The 22,057-nt window shown below is 42.0% G+C and overlaps 1 protein-coding gene across 1 annotated transcript; it reads right to left on the reverse strand.

Moving 5' to 3' along the window:
• Positions 1 to 4,945: 4,945 nt before the first annotated feature.
• Positions 4,946 to 22,014, reverse strand: iqgap3 (IQ motif containing GTPase activating protein 3). Its single transcript, XM_023298013.3, has 38 exons — positions 21,827 to 22,014; positions 20,264 to 20,351; positions 19,569 to 19,725; positions 19,165 to 19,242; positions 19,010 to 19,086; positions 18,807 to 18,874; positions 18,469 to 18,582; positions 18,216 to 18,394; positions 18,041 to 18,122; positions 16,802 to 16,965; positions 16,627 to 16,714; positions 16,376 to 16,539; positions 16,144 to 16,304; positions 15,953 to 16,068; positions 15,400 to 15,563; positions 13,425 to 13,515; positions 12,872 to 13,039; positions 12,628 to 12,770; positions 12,308 to 12,478; positions 12,120 to 12,203; positions 11,771 to 11,842; positions 11,477 to 11,546; positions 11,132 to 11,340; positions 10,798 to 10,950; positions 10,493 to 10,656; positions 10,045 to 10,263; positions 9,814 to 9,954; positions 9,584 to 9,668; positions 9,119 to 9,351; positions 8,291 to 8,423; positions 8,113 to 8,215; positions 7,890 to 8,025; positions 7,538 to 7,625; positions 7,237 to 7,449; positions 6,513 to 6,676; positions 6,272 to 6,397; positions 6,044 to 6,152; positions 4,946 to 5,957 (listed from the first exon to the last, which is right to left on the reverse strand). The coding sequence occupies exons 1-38, from the start codon at positions 21,846 to 21,848 to the stop codon at positions 5,844 to 5,846; spliced, it is 4,911 nt and encodes a 1,636-aa protein (XP_023153781.2). The 5' UTR covers positions 21,849 to 22,014; the 3' UTR covers positions 4,946 to 5,843.
• Between the last annotated feature and the right edge of the window lie 43 nt (positions 22,015 to 22,057).

Here is a 22,057-nt window from a genome sequence, read left to right on the forward strand (position 1 = left end):
GTGTCCTGTTGTACGATGTTTTCCCAACAGATGGCGCTACCCTCATGAATGGAGCATCAACAAGTGACGTCTACAACACAACAGAAATGTCTGGAAGCCAGTGGCCACCACTTTGAGCACCTCTTGTAATTGTAGAGGCCAAAGATAACTTTTATTAATCTCGTGATGTCTGAATAAATTTAGTATTGAAATATTTATGCAAGTTTTTCTTTTCCTGATGTGTGTAAACATTATTTTGGCTGACTCTGTATAATGGGTTTCTGACAGGTCACCAGGCAACATCTTTTTATAATAATGACAAACATACCTGCATTCTACAGGAGTGATTTTCCTCATGTGCAGGTAAAGATGTGTGAGGAGCTTAGAGATGACAGGAGCAGGAGTCATCCTCACTAATTCAGCTTCCACCTAGAAACAGAAAGACCACAAACAAACACACTGATATACTCTCAAATGTTCAACCTCACAGCCTCAAAATATCTGTTTAGGAAGTGTTGTGTTTCTAAATTCTGCTGAAAGCATTGACAGACATTCTCTTACAAGGTTGTGTAAAAAGCAGCCTGTCCTCTGAGCTACTGAGAAATTTTCCTGAACAAAGTTTCTACGTGTAAATCAGCTCAACAAAAACTAAAGCCTCAGTCAGAGATAACAGATATCGTAAATTATAAAGAACTTTCTTTGCTAATTCAGACTTTCTGCTTCAACCTCACATAAAAAGGGGGAGTTTAACTCATCAGGTGACTGAAAATGAACGGCTTGTGCAGTTCTAGATCCAAAAGTAGGATGTTTCAACTCATGTTTTACTACAAATACATGCAGTAATAAATAAATACAATGGCTGGTTGTTAGTTTATTCACTATTAATGTCATTTTACGTACTGGATTGAACTTGAGCAGTGGAAGAGAGAAGGAATTTAATGAAATTATGGAGATTCAGAGAGGGAATGTTGCGCAATGTTAAGTTAAGCGGTTTAATTCAAACCAGCTGAATGTTAAACTTCAGTGCAGCTCAACGGGTTTCAGTTAACCTTAAAGTAAAATAACTTTTTAAAAAGCTAAAATACACAGAAAAATGCAAGTTGAGAAGGTCATTCTAATAATGACAGACAGCTGCGGTAGCAACTAACACAGGTGTTCAGCGGTAAGTTAGCCACCTGTGTTAATTAGCCCGCTAGCTAACTTAGCCGCTTAGCTAGCTAACGCGTCCAGACCAACTGCTCAAACACGACAAAACACAACTCTTCACAAGTCGCTGACTTAACGTACAACAAAACAACGCTACTGGTTAGAAGTATTTATCTTCTTACCGTGTTTTACTCCAAAAACAAGATCAACAGCAGCCAGAGATGCTACCAGACGTGCCGACCATAGACATATATAGACTAGACACGCTAGCGCGCTGTCTTCTATATTATCTCTGGTCTGACTAATCGCTGCTCTCTGGCTCCGCCCTCTGAGAATCTTGCTGATGACCACTTCCGGCCTCAAAAAATGAAAAAACTGACATTTTTTCGTTTCTGTCTCTTACTGATTTTACTTTCTTGTTACTCTAAATATAAAACGAAAATCAAAGCATTTAAAAAAAAAAAATCGTATATCCCTTTTTGATCATGAAAAGGAAAAACGCCTTATATTTCAATTTTATTTTTTGTATTTTAAAACGAAAATCAAATAACCACTCGTTTTTTGTTTTTCCATACCCGTTTCAGAACAGAAAATCCAATTACCAGATCCGTACACGGACCGTACACGGACCTCTGGGGATTTAGTTTCCTGAAGCGACGTCTTTAATGTTTAACAAAGTTTAACAAAGAGTCGATTCAACTGAACCAGCAAATCTAAATTTAACTGTTCTTTCCTGAAACCTTTCTGCTGATTAAAAATGGCTGTTTATGACAAAATTACAGAAAAAAAGCTATAAATCAGGAGATAAAGACTGGTGACTGATAAGAAGAATTTTGTCATTTTTCTTAAAATCTGTCTCAGGTTTTCAACCAGACTAAAGGTGGATTTATGATCCTTGTTGTTACTTTGCTCTCTGCATATGCACAATGAAGGATTGTGGGTATTTTAGCAAGACTGTTCATTTTTGTATTTCTTTTCCACTGAAACACATGAATGATATGATTTTTTGTTCAACAATATCTTTAATATTTCTTTCAATAAACATGTATATACAGAAAAAAAATTACAAGAAAGAAGAGAACACCAATAACCAATGAACTGCTCCTCTTACTTAGCAGATGGCAATCCACATTATCCATCCCATAAGTTTCTACCAAAATCCAAGGTTTTTTACATAATTTATAAGAAGTCCCCAAACTTCCTGATATTGTCGTAGTTTGTTTTTTAGTATATAAATATTTTTTTCTAGTGGAAAGTCTGATCTTGTTTGTTTTAGCCAATGTCTAATTGTTGGTCCCAAAAAAGAGCTTTAACCCTTTTAACATTTAAGACGCTGAGGTTCATCAATATTTGTTCATTTTTTATCATAATTGTGTCTTTTGGATGCAGACCAAATAGAAACACTTTAGGATTAAATGAAATGCCTTTTGAAATAATTTTCTCACATGTAGATCTGACCTCTTCCCAAAATTTTTAAATCTTCATGCATTGCCAAACATGGCGGAAGTGTTCCCTTAACCTCTGTGCATTTAGGATTTCAGAATCCAAATCTTTGTCTTTTATTTCTTGATCAGTCTATCCCCTCTCCTCTAAAATACATGCAATAACAGACAACATTCTGATGCGCATCATGCTTCCAAAATAAACTTTGGTCTGCAATGTCCAGCCTGTGTTGTCCCCAGAAATATTATAATAGGATTACTTTAAGAATTCTGGGGTGATAACAGAGGTTAAATATCAACTCTGAGAAAAAAGAGTAGATATAAAGCTAAAGAAAAGAATTCTGGGAGGTCAAGCTGTTCCAGGTTTTTAGTTTTAGTTATCCATTACTCTACTTCCGCTTTTATTTTGTTGATGTAGTCATGAGCCTCCACTGGAGTGTTGAAGGTTCTGATTCATTCTTTATATGTTACCAGGAGTCTCATTGGATGAATCAATCCATGTCGGATCTTCAGGGTCATATTTTATCCGGTGTTTGTTGTTTAATATCTTTCTTTGTCCAGTCAGCGTAGATTACCTTCAGTTTGTCGCTGTGGTTGATGAACTTCATTATTAGTGTTCTTGGTGGGGAGTGAGCTTTACTCTCTTCAGTCCAGCCTCTCTCCAGAACTATTTGGTTGTTGATCTCTGGTATTTCCAGGATCCATTTTTCTAAAAAGAAGAATCGCTCTGGTCCTTAGGTGCCCTCCAGCAGATTCACTAGCCTCAGGTTATTTACTGACCTCATCTCCAGGACCAACACTTAATCCTGCCAAGCTTTGTTGGATGTCTCCAGTGTTTGTGCTTTAGCGCTCAGTATAGCGTCTCATCTTCCACCATTGACAGCATTAGCTCAGTTTGTGATGCTCTTTCAGTCTCGTATCTCTTCCCTCATTCCAGTAATGACTGTCCTTATTCCATCAAGTTTAGGGAAGAACTCATACTTCATGTCATTAATTTCCTTCAGTACAGTTTCTGTTTCTGCTGCTCTCAAGGGTCTGATCTGAGGCTCCAGACTCTTTCGATGGCAGCAGGTCTTTCCATTTGTCTCTCCCTACAGTGCTGTCCAGTTTCCTCGTGGAAGATCCAGAGTAGATCCCAGGACAAGAGGAGATATGTGATGCCTGCAGAGAGTTCTGGTCTCCTCAGTTGGAAACCTCCAAAGGAAAGAAGATCCAGCTCAGGTGTTGAACCACTTCAGCTAGATCCCATGAAGGAGCAGTGACTCCTTCTGTTATCTCTCATTCCAGCTTGTATCTCATTCTTTCAGTCTCTACTCGGACTTCATGACCACAGATGAGGGTTGGAAATTAGATTGACTGACTGACTCACTGTGAATCAGATCCAGAGGCATTTAAACTCCTTCACTTGAAACAGCAGCTCCCTGTAACCCAGAGACAGAAGTCTACTGGTTTACTGTGGCCTCATACTGGGAGCTACTGACTCTCCTCCTGGAATTTCAGGTAGAACCATAAAACATCAGCGAGAACCAATAAACTTCAGATGGAACCAACAAACTTCAGCTAGAACCATCAAACATCGGACAGAACCAACAAACATCAGAAAGAACCAACAAACATCAGATAGAACCAACAAATTTCAGATAGAATCAACAAAGTTCAGATAGAACCAACAAACATCAGAGAGAACAAACAAACATCAGTTGGAACTAACAAATATGAGACAGAACCAACAAACTTCAGACAGAGCCAACAAACTTCAGATAGAAATAATAAACTTCAGATAGAACCAATAAACATCAGATAGAACCAACAAACATCAGAGAACCAACAAACATCAGAGAACCAAGTTTCAGACTGTTTACAGGCAGTGGATTTGTCACTTAAATCACCTGAGATTGATGAAAAATAAGAATATATTAAAGTTCACATAACACATAGATGTTTTTTTTGGCAAATTTAGTTTTATTCAAATTTTGTTGTTTGTTTTTCTGCAGATGTTTTTGTATGTGGAGCTAAAAGGTTAAAGGTCAACAGAGGAACATTTTCATTTTATTGTGACGGCACAGACTGAACTGTGGTTTAGTCTTTTTCTTTCAGTTCTGGAATCAGCGTGTCGGTTTTCTGTGAAATTGTACTTTGAATAAATATCTGAGACACATCTGAGTTCTGTGACTGGAATCATTTGTTCTACAGAGAACTTTGGGAATGCGAGTCGAGTCAAAGTCTAGACCTTGAAAAGTGCAGAATTGCAGCTACAGAAAACAGTCAAAATCAGATTCATTCAACTGTATCAGTTCAATAAGTAATAAGGTTATTTTACCAAACTAAACCCAGCACCTACAGTAACAGTGAATCACAAAACAGCAGCTGAAAACCAGTTTATTCAGTAGAAAACTATTTATTTGTTTAAAAGTTTCCCTTTAGACATTGACACAAAAACAGAAGAGCAAAGAAAGTGACAGGAAATATTTACAGTTGTTGATCAGTCGCTGTTATCAATCAGTTGCTGTTATCGATCAGTCAGGGATCAGGAATCTGCAGCTACTGTCAGCTGGATTCCGGTTGATTATCTAAAATGATCAGATTTTCTGTTTGAGCTGTAAGTAGAAACTTCAGACTTCAGTGAGCAATGAAATCTGTCATCACCAACCAAAGTCCCACCCACAGAGTTCTACAGAGTCCTGGAAGCATCTAAATTAATCTGATCAAACAGCAACATAACAAAACAGTTGTTGCTGTTTAAATTCTAAAAGTTAAATCTGACTTTTTAGGTGCAATGCATTGATAGTAGAGAGAAGATGCCTCACTCGGTCTCATATAAACATGGATAATGTAGTGGAATAAAATAAAAACAAGAGGTCTATACTGTTAGTTAGACCCAAAGATAGGACTGTAAAAGATGTCTCACTGTTATACTGAGTTAGGTATCAAAACAGAGAAAGGAGTGTTCAACAGATGTCCCACTGGTAAAATTCTAGTGAGATATAAAGTAGCTGACAGGTGAGTTTCATGGATTGGAGTGTAGGAACACCTCACTATACACTGAGATGTAGTACGATTCAAAATGCTGTGTATAAAGTTCATATTGTCTCCTGGTTACGTATTGTTTTCTAGTTAATATAAAATACAGCTGAAACTGTGACACAAACATTCATGATAGAGCTTATAAACAGAGATGGTGAGCCGATGCCTCACTCTGTAGTATGTTCATGTATAAAAATAGGTAAGGTAGTGAGATGCAGAGTCAGAGCTGGAGAGGTTAGAAAGTCACTCGGTTCATTTCTTGAAGAACTTCTTGTTGAGGAGGAAGATGAGCAGATTAACGTTGACTTTTGCCTTATCAAACATCTTCATCACGGCCACGCCCTCATACTGCAACTGTAGCAGGTCCTGCAACACACATAAATCACACTGGTTTACACCGGTTTACTGGTATATCTACTCCGGTTTACCTCAGTATCTGGCCCGGTTCATACCTGGTATTTGAGCTTGAACTCTTCCATCTCAACTCCGAGGAATCGAGCTTTGACGTTGAAGGTTCCTTTTTCAGCCGCAGGAACGATGTCGAAGACAACGTTCTTAAACCTTAAACAGTTAAAAAATATAACGAGAACAGTTCAGAACCTACAAAAGAACCCATGACAACATGTGCTAACACGTGTTCTAGGTTCTCCCTCAGTGTATTCTATGTGCTGTGTTCTCACTGTGTAGATGGCAGTTCTTCAATCTCCAACAGAACTCCCTTCTCCTGCAGCCGGGCGGCGCTGTAGCTCAGAGTTGGAAGTTTCTTCTTCCCTTTACCGTCTGCTGTCTTCTTATTGGTTGATTTACTGCAATAAAAAACAGCCACAGTGTGTGAGAACCAATCATATCAGCTCACTGACATCTGTATAATCGTGTGCGTTACTGAGAGGATGTGTTGAAAGGTCTTGTTGTTGTGTGTACCTGTTGGCGGTCAGGTTGTCCAGACAGGATGTGATGTAATGTCTATAGTAGTCCACCTGTTCACTGTGGAAGCTGCTCTTCACCTGCAGGCTGCTGAGTGTTTGACGGAGCTTCAGAAGCTCCGCCCCCCGGCGCTGGCGGTGCAGACGCTGCTGACGAATGTCCTGAGGACCAAACACCTTTATTATACTGCAATATACGACATTATATAAAGTGACAATACATATATATGCATTATACTATATTATCATGCTGTATTAACATATGCACTATACTACATTCATTATAGTATATTATTTGCATTAATACATGTCTGACACATGCATTATTGTATATTATTTTCATTAATATATGTACTTTACTATATGTATTATAGTATATTATTCATATTAAGATCTGTAATATACTATGTTTTATAGTATATTAGTTGTATTAATATATGTATTATACTACATGTAATATACTGCATTAATATATGCATTATATTATATGTTTTATAGAATATTATTTGTAATAATACATGTATTATACTACATGTCTTATAGTATATTATTTGTATTAATATATGTATTATACTACATGTTTTGTAGAATATTATTTATACTATTATATTTATTTTAGTATATGTATTATAGTATATTATTTGTATTAATATATGCATTATACTACATTATTATATTCCTGCTGAGGCCAGCAGGAACTAAAATCAGAACCGAGGCGTCACCTTGGCAATCATCTGCAGGATCTGGTTCTCACTCTGCGGCGCTCTCAGGACGCCAAGTCCCTCTAGACGACGAAGACTCCTCAGAATCTTCCTCTTCTTCTCCTCCAGACTCAGGTTGCCGTTGGCAACCAGCGACTGGTTCCTCTTCATCTTCTCAGGTGTTTGAGCGTCCTGCTTTGCCCGCCGCTGCACAAGCCAATCATGGCACATCTCCTGTTGAAACAGTTCAGGTTAGGATAGGTGAGAAAATAAACATGACAGCAGGATAGAAACACTTCTTGTGTTGGTGAGTTTGTGTTACCTGATCATGTGAGGGCGTCGTTCTCAGTATGTCACTCAGGGAGTCACCTGACTGAGTCCTGATGACGTCAATGATCAGCTGCTTTGTGCTGCAAAAACATTGAAACAAGACTGAAAGCTGTTTGAAAAGAAAACTGTAAATAAGGAGGGCTAACATGCTAAGCTACCTGAGCAGCAGAGGCTAACATGCTAAGCTACCTGAGCAGCAGTGGTTAACATGTAAAGCTACCTGAGCAGCAGAGGCTAACATGCTAAGCTACCTGAGCAGCAGAGGCTAACATGCTAAGCTAACTGAGCAGCAGACACTAACATGCTAAGCTACCAGAGTAGCAGAGGTTAACATGCTAAGCTACCTGAGCAGCAGTCCTCTGGCATCTGGTTTGTCGTTGTCGTCACTGAAGATGTCGAACTTGTTGGTGAGTATCAGAGAGACTTCAGTCTTGCAGCTCTGAGACTCTGATCCTGGATCAGCCGCTGATGAGGACTCTCCTGAAACACACAAACACAGACTCAGATTGACTCAGGAACAGACCCGGAACCAGAACCAGAACCAGATATATAAATCAGCTGTAGTACCGCTGATCTCCAGCAGGGTGGGAACTGGTCCCAGGTCCTTCAGGATGAGCCTGAGAGGGTCTGACAGGTCCGGACACAAAACCTCCTGATGTTCCAGCAGCAGCTGCAGAGACAGATGGCAGGTCAGAACGAGTTTGGAACCAGGTAATGGTTCTGGTTCTGGTGCAGAGTTTCTGACCTTGTGAGTGTTGAGTAGCTCGCTGATAGAGATGTAGACGACAGGTCTGTTGACAATCAACAACTCCGAGAACTCGTCCACATTGAATCTATCCTCTGGTTCAGGAACATCACAGACCGACTGCAGGAACCTCCTGAAGAACAGATAAAATAGAGAAGAGTCAGGAAAACCTGCTGAAGAACAGAGAAAACAGATAGCGGTGAGGAAAATCTCCTAAAGAATAGAGAGCACTAAAGAGAACCTCCTGAAGAACAAAGAACGGTCAGGTTTGTCCTCAAATGTCATGTTTTGTCCAAAGATTTTCAGTTTACTGTCACAGAGAAACCAGAAAATATTCACACTGAAGCAGCTGAAATCAGAGAATTTGGACTATTTTCATTAAAAATTACTTAAACTGATTGATTATCCAAATAGAGATTACTTTAAAAAATAAAAAGTAATTGATTAATTGTTGTACTTTTAAGCAAAAATCAGCACAAGTAGATGCAAATCAATGGTAAGCACGAAATCAGAATGTCAAAAAGACGAAACTATGAAAACAACTATATCAACACAAAAAGATGCAAACTGATGGCAAAGATCTGCACGAACAAAAGAAACCTGCACAAACAAAAAAAGACACTAAATGAATACAAATAAATGCAAAACAACGAGAAAGGATGAACTAATGAAAAAGAAGCAAAATGAACACAGATTGATGAACAAAAAAAAAAAATCCTCATTGAATTAACTACAACTACAGATTATTTTCTGTAATTGATCAGATGTTAATCAGTGTTTCCTGAAGCTCTCTAACAGACTAATGGGTTCTGATTGCTTCATTCAGACCTGAACTTGCTGTGCGTCTGGCTGATGTACTGGTTCAGGGTTCTGACGTGGTATCCGTCTCCATGAAACAGTTTGTTGGCGGCGGCGTGCTGCAGCATGCGAGCGATGGAGCCCAGGATGTGGCGCTGCTCCGGCTGCAGCACCGAGCCTGCAGAGCGATCCACCACGTCGAAGCCGTCTGGCGCCACCACAGCTGGGTTCATGTAACGGTAGTAGACCAGGTTACCGACGATCTGCAGGAAGCAGCAGCAGGTTACAGAGGGATTCACTGTTACTGTCGTATGTTCGAGGTGGAACCTGAAATTTTAAATGTCCTTTAATGACAACATGATGCACTCAGCTGTGATAAAAATGGAGGACACATTTATTAATCACAAAATAACAGCTCTTACAAACATGTAATTTCTGAACTGGTAGTAAGTGGGGGAAAAAAAAACACTAAGACCAGTAAAGCTTCCTATTTACCTTGTAGAGATCATCCTCACTGGCATCAGGAAACTTCGCCTTTAGGGCGTCTCTGAGCACCTTCGCTGTGTAACGAAGACCATAACTACCACAAACACAAAATAAAACACAATCATGAGGAGGTTTATGTACAGGTGAAGACCTGCTGTAGTTTGTCTACAGGTGGAGACCTACGGTAGTTTGTCTACAGGTGGAGACCTACGGTAGTTTGTCTACAGGTGGAGACCTACGGTAGTTTATGGAGGTTGGAGGTGATGGCTTTGAGAACTCGGTCCGTCAGGTTTTTCAGGTTGATGATGGCGATGTCAATGCGTCTCTGAACTTCAGGGTGAGACAGAGCATCTTCAGGAGAAACATCGTAGGGCAGAGCGCTGCAGAGACAGACAGGTGAGACGGACAGGTGAGTCACTCACACACCTACAGGTTTTCAGCTGAACCCGTTGGGTAGTTTCTGTTTTGACCTTTTGGTTCCGGTCTGGGTTTCAGTCTGGTTGATCCAGGTCTTGTAGACATCCACTGGGTCGGTCCTGATGCTAAGGGTTCGGTCCTGCAGGACATCCTGCAGAGCTGGACCTAGCGCCTCCCGCAGGGTGTTGTGACCGCGGCGGTAGAAGTTCACCAACATCTTAATGACGGTAGGATTCCCGGTGACCACATCCTGAGGCTGCTCCACCTTCAGTCTGACATCAGCACACACACACACACACACACACACACACACACACACACACACACACACACACACACACACACACACACACACACACACACACACACACACACACACACACACACACACACACACACACACACACACACACACACACACACACACAGTGACATCAGCACACACACACACAAGACAGTGACATCACCGTACAGGTACAGAGTGACATCACTGTACGTTACCTGATCTCGTATCGGAGTGCCTCCGTGAACAGCTGAAGCAGCAGGTAGGCCTCTCTGCGGCCAGAGCCATAGTTAAACAGACTGAACACCAACATCTCCATGAAGGAGGTGGAGCGACTCTGAGGCATCAGGAAGATCACCTGAGCCAGGTACAGTGGCTGTGTCTGAAACACACACACACACAGTGTCACTAACCCCAACACAACTGCAGCAGGTAACAGATACACCTGTTCCACCTGGTAGAACAGACCTACAGGTAGAACAGGTGTACGTTACCTGCAGCAGGTAAAGCAGGTGTGTGTTACCTGCAGCAGGTAGAACAGGTGCTGGTAGGCCTCCAGTCTCTCCCTCCTGTCTCGGCTCAGAGCCTTCAGTCCTTTACTTCTCTCCCCATCCATCATGTCCAACAGCTGCTCCTTGTTCTTCTTGGTCAGTTTCTTACAGTGAGACACCACTTCCTGTTCAGAGAGATGGGGGTGGAGCTTACACCTGAACGAGGCAGGCTGAAGGAGCAGATCAGGTTTCTGTGACTGACATACTAAATCTGGGTCTGAGGTTCAGCAGGGGGTCGGAGTTCTAGTCAAGGGTTGAGTCAGTCCTGGTCTAGGTCTCTGTAAGGGTCTGATTTCTGGTCCTTACCTGCAGAGTGGCTCTGTTGCGGACCAGCAGGCCGATCTTCAGGTCCATCAGGTCCAGGTCAGCCTCCAGCTGTCGGTTGAAGCGAATACTCCTCACCACCTCCTCCCTCTGACGCAGAAGCTCCGCCTCCTCTCTGATGTCACCGTCACCCAAGTCAAGCAGGTGAACAAACTTCCTGACCACAGACAGCGGAGGCGTGGCTGAGTGTACTAAGACAGGAGAAGGGGAGGGGCTTATTAATGACACAGACCAAATGAACGGCAGCATGATTAATCTAACTCATGATGGCACTAAGTCATGCTGCAGTTCAACAAATCAGAATTAGCGCCTCATTAGTGACCTCACCCAGCATTCTGTACTCTTCTCGAGCTCTGTTGGCTCTGAAGAAGGCCTGGATCTTAATGACAGCACCCACCTGTGGACACACACAGTTACTACACACTGATGCTGCAGAATCATACACTGTTGTACAACCGCAGTGTGTCCTTCTGTGCAGCATTTGGTTCCGTGTAACAGGGAGAATAGTCTGAAAATGCACATTTAACTAAAACCACAGTAGATGACTGAGAGAAACATTAAAATTTAGACCGAGTTAAAGTGGTTAAATATTGTGTTAACAGAGACGTCAACAGGACTCACATTACGTCTGAAGAAACTCAGTCGAGCTCGATATCGTCTCCTCGCCAGCCACATCCTCACCATTGACTGGATCTGTTCACAAACATCACTGATGAGCTGTAAACTCAAAGATCTGCTGAAACACATTCATTCATCTCACTATTTATTTTAGTTCTTTGAGTTTGAAATACACCATCTCCCTTCCTCTGATGGAAAAGATCTGGTTAATTTATACACGTTAAAATGTATAATGAGATTAGAGAAAAAAACTTTAGTTACACATTAAAACAAACTGTACACAGAAGTTCAGGTTTAAAATGCAGACAGGGGTCAAGTCTTGTTAATAAAGCATTAAAACAGCAGTGGTTACCTTGACAACAGCTCTCCAGTTCATGTAGAGGAACTGCAGCCGCCGGCGGTATGCCCTCTGCTGGACAAACCTCCTCCACTGAGCCTGAACACAGACCAGAGACGGTTGGACACAGCTTTCTCACAGGTGGAAACGGTAGACTCACCTGAGGTCAGCCTCAGACCTCTGACAGGCAGCAGCACCCTCACCTGGATGATGACGACAGCAGGTGCCTGACTGACCAGGTAACGCTGTCGAGCCTCCAGCTGTCGTCTGATCAGGAACCCTCGACTCAGAGCCTGCAGGCGAATGACGAGGGCTTCGCTGCTTCGCCACAGGACACTGCGACCGTAGGACGCTGAGACGCTGCGGATCACTTCCTGCAGGGGAGGCGTGACATCACATGTCATAAGACAAAACTGCTGACCAATCACAGGCCAGGAACATCTCTATTCTTTGTCTCAAACAGGCAGAAAGGAGACTCCAAGTCATTGCGGACATCCTACGTTGTGTCTCAGGTGTGTCTCACCTGTATCTCCTGGTGGTCGATGAACACGGTGTTGTGTATGAATCCGTTGGGTCTGTCCCAGCTTCCCTCCAACCTGTTCAGGTGAAAGTAATACCAAGATCCATCCTGCAGCCGAACTCGAACCCAAGGACTCCTGTTATCTCCTGAAACCACAGAAACTTAAAGTCAGCTGTTACTGAGTGTAGGCCAGAGAGCACAGATGACCCTGACCATCACACACCTGGAGCACCTGTGCGCGTCTCACCTGTTTGCATCCGGTGTGCGATCAGGGTGCTCAGCTCTTGCTGATACTCTGACGCACAGCCAGGTGAAACTCCCTGCAGCTCCACTTCAGGTAGAGACAGAACTCGCAGAGTTTGTTTCACTTTGTTCTCTTTCACAGCCTGGTTCACTGCTGCCACCGACAGACACACTGACACACATAATCAATGCATTAATATCAACAATCAAGTAAAAGTAAGTCTTACCATTTTCCTTTGAATCATAAGTTTAACTTGTGTTCTTTTTAAATCATCACTGCCTTTATATGATTATTTTTGAACACTTCAGCTTTCTAAAAGCTCTTTTCAACAAGTGATGCTCATTATTTTTCTCCAAACACGTCTTAAGTGATGATGCTGATATCTGACTGGAGTTTAATGGGAAAGACAACCATGTTCTACACACGACATGTAATGAAACATGTAACAGAAACATGCTTTATGCGGTATTAGCTGCACTTTGGTGTGGGGCTGGTTTCTCAATCATTGCCTGATTGAAACACTTTAATACTGAACAAGTTAAATCATGTAACTCACACTTTAGAGCTTTCTGACTCTGCTGATTGGCTCTCCTTACAGCCTCCTGGATATCAGCCAACCACAGCTCAGTTCCTGGGTCTCTGCTCACCTGATTGGACAGAAGGAGGACATGTGAGTTCTGGTTTAAAGTTCAGAAGGTCATGGTGAACATCAGAGATCAATGTTATTTTGAATGTTGAAACCCTGGTCACTGATAACTGGTCACTTGTGTGGATTCACCTGTACACTTTAACCTGTGTACTTTAACAGCGTCTGTAAACATTCTTACAGGCATAAAAAGTATTCTTCACCCCTGGAAGTTTTCTCTTTTTATTGCTTTCCAACAGTGCATTATGGTCAGTTTAATTGGACTTTTCTGACCAGCATTTCCGAAAAAGGTTTCGACAAACAGATTGCAACAATGTAACGATAATTAATTAAATATATAACATTTAAAATAAGTGATTTCATAAGTATTCACTTATAGTGACTGAGTGAACTCAGGTGGAGCCAGTTGGTGCTAGAAGTCAGCAGTTAGTAAATGGATCATCTGAGGTCAGTGAATGTGTCTCAGTGACTGTAATATAAAGACATTAGCTGCTTTCACACTGACTAAGGCTAAGCTAACAGCTGGTGGAAACAGATTCTGGACAACAATAAGAAAAAATACTTTATGATCTGGACCTCAGTGGCCAATAAAAATAATAAAATAGAAAAAAACTATGACGAATAGCAGACAGAAATAAAGGAGACTGTTATTGATCTCAATTAACTGATTCTACAATAAACAGGAGAGCTTTGTAGCGCCACATGACACTCAGATGTCATCACTCCTATTTCTATTGTAATTATTCAATTACAATGATCCTTATTAAGTATTTTAGATATAAACAAGAAAAGCACTCAGAGCATGCAGTACTCTGCCAAGGCTGCTCAGTTGTTGTATAATTTCTGACGGATAAGTCCTGATAAGTCCACAGCGGTTGATTTGTAGTAGGATCACAATCATGTGATCGTCAGCAGGCAGCTGATGTAGCGTTCGCTTGTTGTCATGGTTACAGTGACGCCATGCTGCTATCTCACTATGACTCAGGAATCTTTAACAAATCCGTGTATCCAGACTATAAGCTGCATCACTGCCAAAATCTAATCACTTGGTGCTTGTGTCATTTCTGACCTTCCCTGAAAATTTCATCCAAATTTGTTAGTCCATTTTTGAGTAATGTTGCTAACAGACAGACTAACAGATGGACAAACATACACCGATCTTCACATAGCTCCGCCGTGTTCCTTGGCGGAGTAATGACATGTTCCTGCAATCACATGCTGTTAATATATAATATTTAATGGATATATGTATCTATTCATTAACAGCAATTATTATTAATGAACATGTAGCTTTGAATGACAGGTTTCCTGCTATCATGTGCTGTTAATGAATAACTTTTAATGTATATCAGTTCCAGGTTTGGTTATCTTAATTTCTTCATTATTAATAATTAAAAACCACATCAGTCAACGCTTATTAAAAAGCATCCATCATGGGATGATACAAGACAATTTTCAGTCCAGTTAAAGTCATTATTAAGAAACTGAAGGAATATGGAACACTGAAAAAATCTGACTAGGGCAGGATGTCATCAAAAACTGAGGAACCGAGCAAGATATAGATGAGTGAGGGAGGCTACCAAGACACCTATGACTCCTCTGAAGGAGCTACAAGCTTCAGCAGCTGAAATGGGAGAGATTATTTATACAACTGCTGTCTGTTCTTCATCAGTCAAAACTTTATGGGAGACAAAGAAAAAGACAATGTTGAAAAAAGGTCATATTATATCTGGACTAAGTTCCCCAGAAGACGTGGAGACTCTGAAGTCAACTGGAAGAAGGTTCTTTGGTCTGAAGAGATTAAAGTTAAGCTTTTTGTCCATCAGACTAAATGAATACTCCTTATAGGTACTGTATCTGTGCAGGTTTACCTCTTTATATTTACCTGTGCTTTGTGCTGCCTGGCTCTGGTCAGCAGGGTCAGGTATCTGCTGGTGTTGGCAGGTGTAACCTCATCCACACCACAGGTGGGCAGCAGCAGAGCAGACAGTAGCTGCTGGATGTCTCCTCTCATCACAGCTTGATTGATCAGACCAACAGCCAGGAGCTCTGGAGAGGTCACAGGGGTCAAAGAGAGGTCACTCAGAGGTCAGGCATTCATCCTGCACTGTGTTGTTGACATACTGCGTTGTGTTGTCATTGGCATGTTGTCGTTGTGTTGCTGACATGTTGTTGTGTTGCTGACACGTTGTTGTGTTGCTGACATGTTATGTTGCTGACATGTTGTTATGTTGTTGACATGTTGTCTTGTTATGTTGTTGACATGTTGTGTTGCTGACATGTTTTATTGTTGACATGTTGTTATGTTGTTGACATGTTGTTATGTTGTTGACATGTTGTTGCTGACATGTAGTTGTTATGTTGCTGATATGTTTTGTGTTGCTGACATGTTGTGTTGTTGACATGTTGTTGTTATGTTGTTGTTTGTGTTTACATACGCTGGTGTTCGTCCTGCACTGAGATGTTGACAGCGTTGATTCCTTCCTGCAGCTGATTCCAGGTGAGCAGATCTCGGCCCACCTGCTTCTTCACACCAACCAGACACTCAAAATACCTGCAACAGTGACATCACAGTGAGGTGCAGTGACACTCTGACAGACAGGTAACAGACAGGTGTTCAGAGCCGTACCTGTCCAGCAGGTCGTGGTCTACATCAGAGAGTCCTGCAGATGGACTGATCAACGAGGAGCTGAACTGCTGCAGGCGTCCCACCTCCAGGGCCTGATTGATCAGAGCAACAGCCGACAGCATCTCCACGGCAACAAAGAGCTCCTCCTGCTGCAGCTCCCCCTGCAGGACACAGCATGTAAACAAAACAGCTGACACACCTGAGACACAGCACCTGTCTCAGGTGCAATTACCTGTGCAGTCTGTCTCTGCAGCAGCTGCAGCTCTCGGTGGTAGAGCGTCGCAGCAGATGGAAACACTTCAGGCAGCTGGAGGTCGGAGGCCATCAGGCAGCTGACTGTGTGTCTGGGGTCATTGCTGTGCAGCGACGCATTAACACTCTGCACTGCTGCATGCACTGAAACACACAGATAGAAAGGTGTGTGTCAGAGGTTCCAAGTTCAACAGGTGTGTTTGGTTCAGGTGCAGACAGGCAGTAACTCACCGTTTCTGGCTCTCTGAGCGTCCTGGTTGGCAACAGTGACGCCGTCCTGCAGCTCAAAGGGCTCCAGAGGATCAACAGAACCCTGATCCTGGTCAGAGGTCACACAGGGGTCAGAGGTCACACAGGGGTCACAGAGAGGTCAAAGGCAGTGTGTGTGTTTGTTTATCATCTGTACCAGAGCTTTCTGCTGGCGGTCTGCTGACAGCTGGTCCAGGTACCAGGGGCCGTTGTCAGCATGGAGGCCACTGAGGGCCAAACATGGCAGCTGCAGCGCCGAGAGCAGAGAGAGTTCATCTGCAGCATCCAGAGCTTCATCCACCTGCTCTACCGCTGATCGAACTGAAACAGAAGCATCAGTGATATTATCAGTCATCAATATTCCTCAGAGCCTGATGATGAGTTCCAGGTATTTATTCTCTCCCCAAAATCACATGATAACTCATGTCCCATTAAGGACCAAAGACTTGATGAGGACCGTATAACAAGTACCTGATAGATGGAATCCCTCTGTTCAAAGAACATAAGTCGCTGCCTAAGCCCTCTGAAGTCCAAACAGGTTCTGGGCATTTTTTCACTCTTATCAAAATGTTATTTTTTTCAATGAAATAAGTGATATTGATGAAATTTGGTTAATCTTTTGGTTAGTGTTTCCCATTGAATGGCATGTCACAGACTAGTAGCTTTAGTCAAAAAAGTTCAAAATCTGCCAATTCTACAATTCCATTTAGCAGACACTTTAATCCAAAGTGACATACATCTAAGAGTGGATACAACACAAAGTAGGCAGGCGGGGCAGCACTAAGGACCTTGCTTAAGGGTCCTCCCTGGACAACTGCACCCTGACCAGGATTTGAAACCCCAATCTCCTGTACCAAAGTCAGAGGTGTTAGTCACTTAGCTATCCGGCTCCAATTGTCTACAGTTTCTGGCTGATAGATTTTGGAATTTTGGTGATTTTCTAAAGACATGTCAACATGCAACCTTAAGTTTCCTTTCAAAACTCTCAGGACAGATGGTTTGAGAGACGATTGAATGAAAACATCTGTGTGAACTGGGGCAGCATCAGTAAACAAAGAAGGGTCTACAACACCTTCCAGCTACTTATATTGCAGACCTGAGACCCTCCCCAGGTGGGTTTACATCCATTAATCCCTCGAGGCATGTGAAGTTTGGGTGGTTAATGAGTCATTAGTCATGTGATTTGGAGGATGGAATAAAAATCTGAAACTCTCCATCAGTCAGTTTACACTGAAGAAGCCTCTTGGATGAAGGCGGAACATCTTCAAACACTACAAAGAGAAGTCCGGTTGACTTCTACTCAGGCTCTGAGGATCATCATGACTGAGAATCTACACAGACATCAATATGAATGACAGCTCTGACATCACTGACAGGGAGGAGCTTATTGCCTCACCATTGACGGTGTTGATGTTCTCCTGGATCTCCTTCTGAGTCAGATACTCCTCATACATGTCTTTGTCCTCCGATGCTCCTCGCTGACACACAAACACAATATTGTCAACAACAACACACAGTAATCTAACTGGACAGAGGTGTGTGTCTCCAACCAATCAGAACTCATGTCTCACCCTGCCTGCGGCCCGCTCAGCCTTATTCCTCTTCGCCTGTTGCAGCATTTCCTGGTAGATGCTCATCAGCGCCTCCTGCAGATTGGTGAGCAAGGCAGCTGGGTTCCTCAGAGCCGCCGCCGTCGCTCTAGCATCGCATCGGTCCACCGCCTCATTAATGGCTACCACTGCCGCATGGACTGATGGGAAAACACATGGTTAGTTTACCTGCCTGCCCTGTGAGCTCTCAGCCAATCAGAGCCCCCCTCTCTACCTGCAGCTTCATCCACTGACAGCTCATTGGCCAGGATTCCTCCGATCTTGCTGAAGGCGGGCATTTGGATGCCGTATTTATCGAGCTCTAGCTTCATGTTGTTGATCTCCTCCTCTGAATGCACAGATCACATGTTAGTAAGACTCTCTGTGATTGGTCCAGACATCTGAACAATAGCTGGTGTTCACCACCAGGTGATCCAATAAACAGAAAAAAACCTTTCACTGTTAAGGTCACACAAAGGATTTCCAAGATGGAAATAAGCCACTATACCTGTACAGGCTGAGGAACAACACCTGTACCTGACTGATACCCGTTTACCTGTGCGTGATCTTTACCTGTGAACTTGACTTTTCCATAGAGGTCGTGAATCTGTGGAGCCAAACCCAATCTGTACAGGTAGAGGCTGCAGAGAGGCACATAGGTAGAAAGATGATCAGACAGGCAGGTGTACACACAGGCGATCAGACAGACGGATATACAGACAGGTGTTTAGACAGGCACGTAATCAGACAGATAGGTACAGTACAGTCAGGTGTACCTGAGTGCGTGGATGCAGTAAACAGCTCTGGGCATGTTCTTCTTGTCGTACACGTCTGTAGTTTCAGGATGGAAGATCTGAAATCAACAGGCAATCACTCCTGATTCAAACTGATCAGATGATCAATATTTTGACCAATCAGCCTGTTCACTTACTGCTGGCAGTCCCAGCGTCGTCATGGCATTCCTCCAGTGGTTGATGTTGTCAGTGTGACGGAACTGGAGGCCCACGGCCTGAACACATCAATAGAGCTGATTATTGATTCCTGACAGATCAACAGCTGGTAATTACTACTGACAGATTAATATGCTGCTGATTATTGACAGAGGAGCTTGTTCTACTGGTTAAATAGACTAACATGGTCAATAAACTGCCTCGACCTGGTCGAAACTGGTAGAACCAGGTTCTGATTAGTATGAACTGATATAAACTGGTTCTGACCAATATAAATGGGTTCTAACTGGTTCTGACTAGCAGAAACTGGTTCAGACTGGTAAAATAGCAGGATCTGACTGGTTCAAACCGATTCTAACTGGACTGTATCAGTGCGTCATGTGACCTGGTATCGGAGCTGCTTGGGGTCATAAATCTTCTTCTCGGGGACGGCGGTTGGAGCAAAGCAATGACCCAGTTTGGCGAGGATGACGCCGTTCCTCAGAGCTTCCTCCAGCTCGGTGGGAGCAGGAAGCTCCTCCCCCAAACAAGCCTCCATCCACCTGAACAGATAACATCCATTCTGTCAGCAGGTAAACTGATCTGACATCTACGCTACAGAACAGGTTCAACACGATCAAACTTCCTTACACTGAAACAGTCACATTATTTATTAAGTTCATTTTGTTCTGATAAACTGAGTGTGACTGTATGAAGCAGCTCAGTATAAAAAGGAAACAACATACATATTTGAAAACTGTGGAGTTAAACTGGAAACTAACAATAAAAATAAAAAGAGGCATTATGATTCATTACTGCCCAGAATTATGATTTAAATCTGGTTTCTATTAAAGTCTTTAACAAAGTGAAAAAACATCAGTTTGTGTATTAAACAGAGGTCATCGTGAACATGCAGGGTACAGAACAGAATAGAAATATTTTACTGATACCCAAGGGTAAATTCTGCATATTTTTATATTGTTATATTTAACAGCAGCTCAAGAAAGTCCTCTTTTCCTTGTGTATCTATTCTTTGTAAATACAGAAACCCCTGCTGTGTGGTGCAGACCTGTGGTTCTGCTTCTGGTTCTGTTTACTGACCTCTTGGCCTCCTCCAGCCTGCACAGGTACTGATAGGCCACATTCTGGATCCTCTGTTCATCCATCTGCTCTGCTGTGAGCCGCTCATCTGGACACACAACACACAATACACAACGCACAATATACAACATTACAATACACGATATATAGCATTACAACACACAATGCACATTACAACACACAATGCACGGGTTAAAAAGACAGTAGGTTAATGTAACTTGGTTAAAACAGACAGTAGGTTAATGTAACCTGGTTAAAACAGACAGTAGATAATGTAACCTGGTTAAAACAGACAGTAGGTTAATGTAACCTGATTAAAACAGACAGTAGGTTAATGTAACCTGGTTAAAACAGACAGTAGATGATGTAACCTGATTAAAACAGACAGTAGGTTAATGTAACCTGATTAAAACAGACAGTAGGTTAATGTAACTTGGTTAAAACAGACAGTAGGTTAATGTAACCTGGTTAAAACAGACAGTAGATAATGTAACCTGGTTAAAACAGACAGTAGATGATGTAACCTGGTTAAAACAGACAGTAGGTTAATGTAACCTGGTTAAAACAGACAGTAGATGATGTAACCTGGTTAAAACAGACAGTAGATGATGTAACCTGGTTAAAACAGACAGTAGATGATGTAACCTGATTAAAACAGACAGTAGGTTAATGTAACCTGATTAAAACAGACAGTAGGTTAATGTAACCTGGTTAAAACAGACAGTAGATGATGTAACCTGATTAAAACAGACAGTAGGTTAATGTAACCTGATTAAAACAGACAGTAGGTTAATGTAACCTGGTTAAAACAGACAGTAGATGATGTAACCTGGTTAAAACAGACAGTAGATAATGTAACCTGGTTAAAACAGACAGTAGATGATGTAACCTGGTTAAAACAGACAGTAGATGATGTAACCTGGTTAAAACAGACAGTAGGTTAATGTAACCTGGTTAAAACAGACAGTAGGTTAATGTAACCTGGTTAAAACAGACAGTAGATAATGTAACCTGGTTAAAACAGACAGTAGGTTAATGTAACCTGGTTAAAACAGACAGTAGATAATGTAACCTGATTAAAACAGACAGTAGGTTAATGTAACCTGGTTAAAACAGACAGTAGATGATGTAACCTAATTAAAACAGACAGTAGATAATGTAACCTGGTTAAAACAGACAGTAGATGATGTAACCTGGTTAAAACAGACAGTAGGTTAATGTAACCTGGTTAAAACAGACAGTAGATAATGTAACCTGGTTAAAACAGACAGTAGATAATGTAACCTGGTTAAAACAGACAGTAGGTTAATGTAACCTGGTTAAAACAGACAGTAGATGATGTAACCTGGTTAAAACAGACAGTAGGTTAATGTAACCTGGTTAAAACAGACAGTAGGTTAATGTAACCTGGTTAAAACAGACAGTAGATGATGTAACCTGGTTAAAACAGACAGTAGATAATGTAACTTGGTTAAAACAGACAGTAGGTTAATGTAACCTGGTTAAAACAGACAGTAGATAATGTAATTTGGTTAAACTGTGTGTTTCGCTGATTAAACTTACAGTGACTCTGAGAATCCGCCATGTTGTGTCGGTGCTGCGGCTAAATAACCGTCAGTTTGTGTCTCGATGACTGAAGCTGAAGGTTTAAAACGACCAAAGGTGAAATTTGTTCCGTAAAAGGCTGAAATTAAACTTCAGCTTCACAAACTTTCCTCCTCCTCAACTGTTTCCTGACGCAGGTTTGAAAGCTCCCGCCGCTCTCTGATTGGCTGAACCAGGCGGATGTAGCCG

Source organism: Amphiprion ocellaris, chromosome 9, assembly GCF_022539595.1.
Source record: "Amphiprion ocellaris isolate individual 3 ecotype Okinawa chromosome 9, ASM2253959v1, whole genome shotgun sequence".
NCBI classification, from domain to species: domain Eukaryota; kingdom Metazoa; phylum Chordata; class Actinopteri; family Pomacentridae; genus Amphiprion; species Amphiprion ocellaris.

Coding starts and splice junctions, on each gene's coding strand:
- iqgap3 (XM_023298013.3), bottom strand. CDS start 21,848: ATGGCGGATTCTCAGAGTCACT. Junction 16,069..16,143: donor GACCACGACCTGCTGGACAG/GTACGGCTCTGA, acceptor TCACTGTTGCAG/GTATTTTGAGTGTCTGGTTG. Junction 12,204..12,307: donor CTGCTGTCGTCATCATCCAG/GTGAGGGTGCTG, acceptor GTCTGTGTTCAG/GCTCAGTGGAGGAGGTTTGT.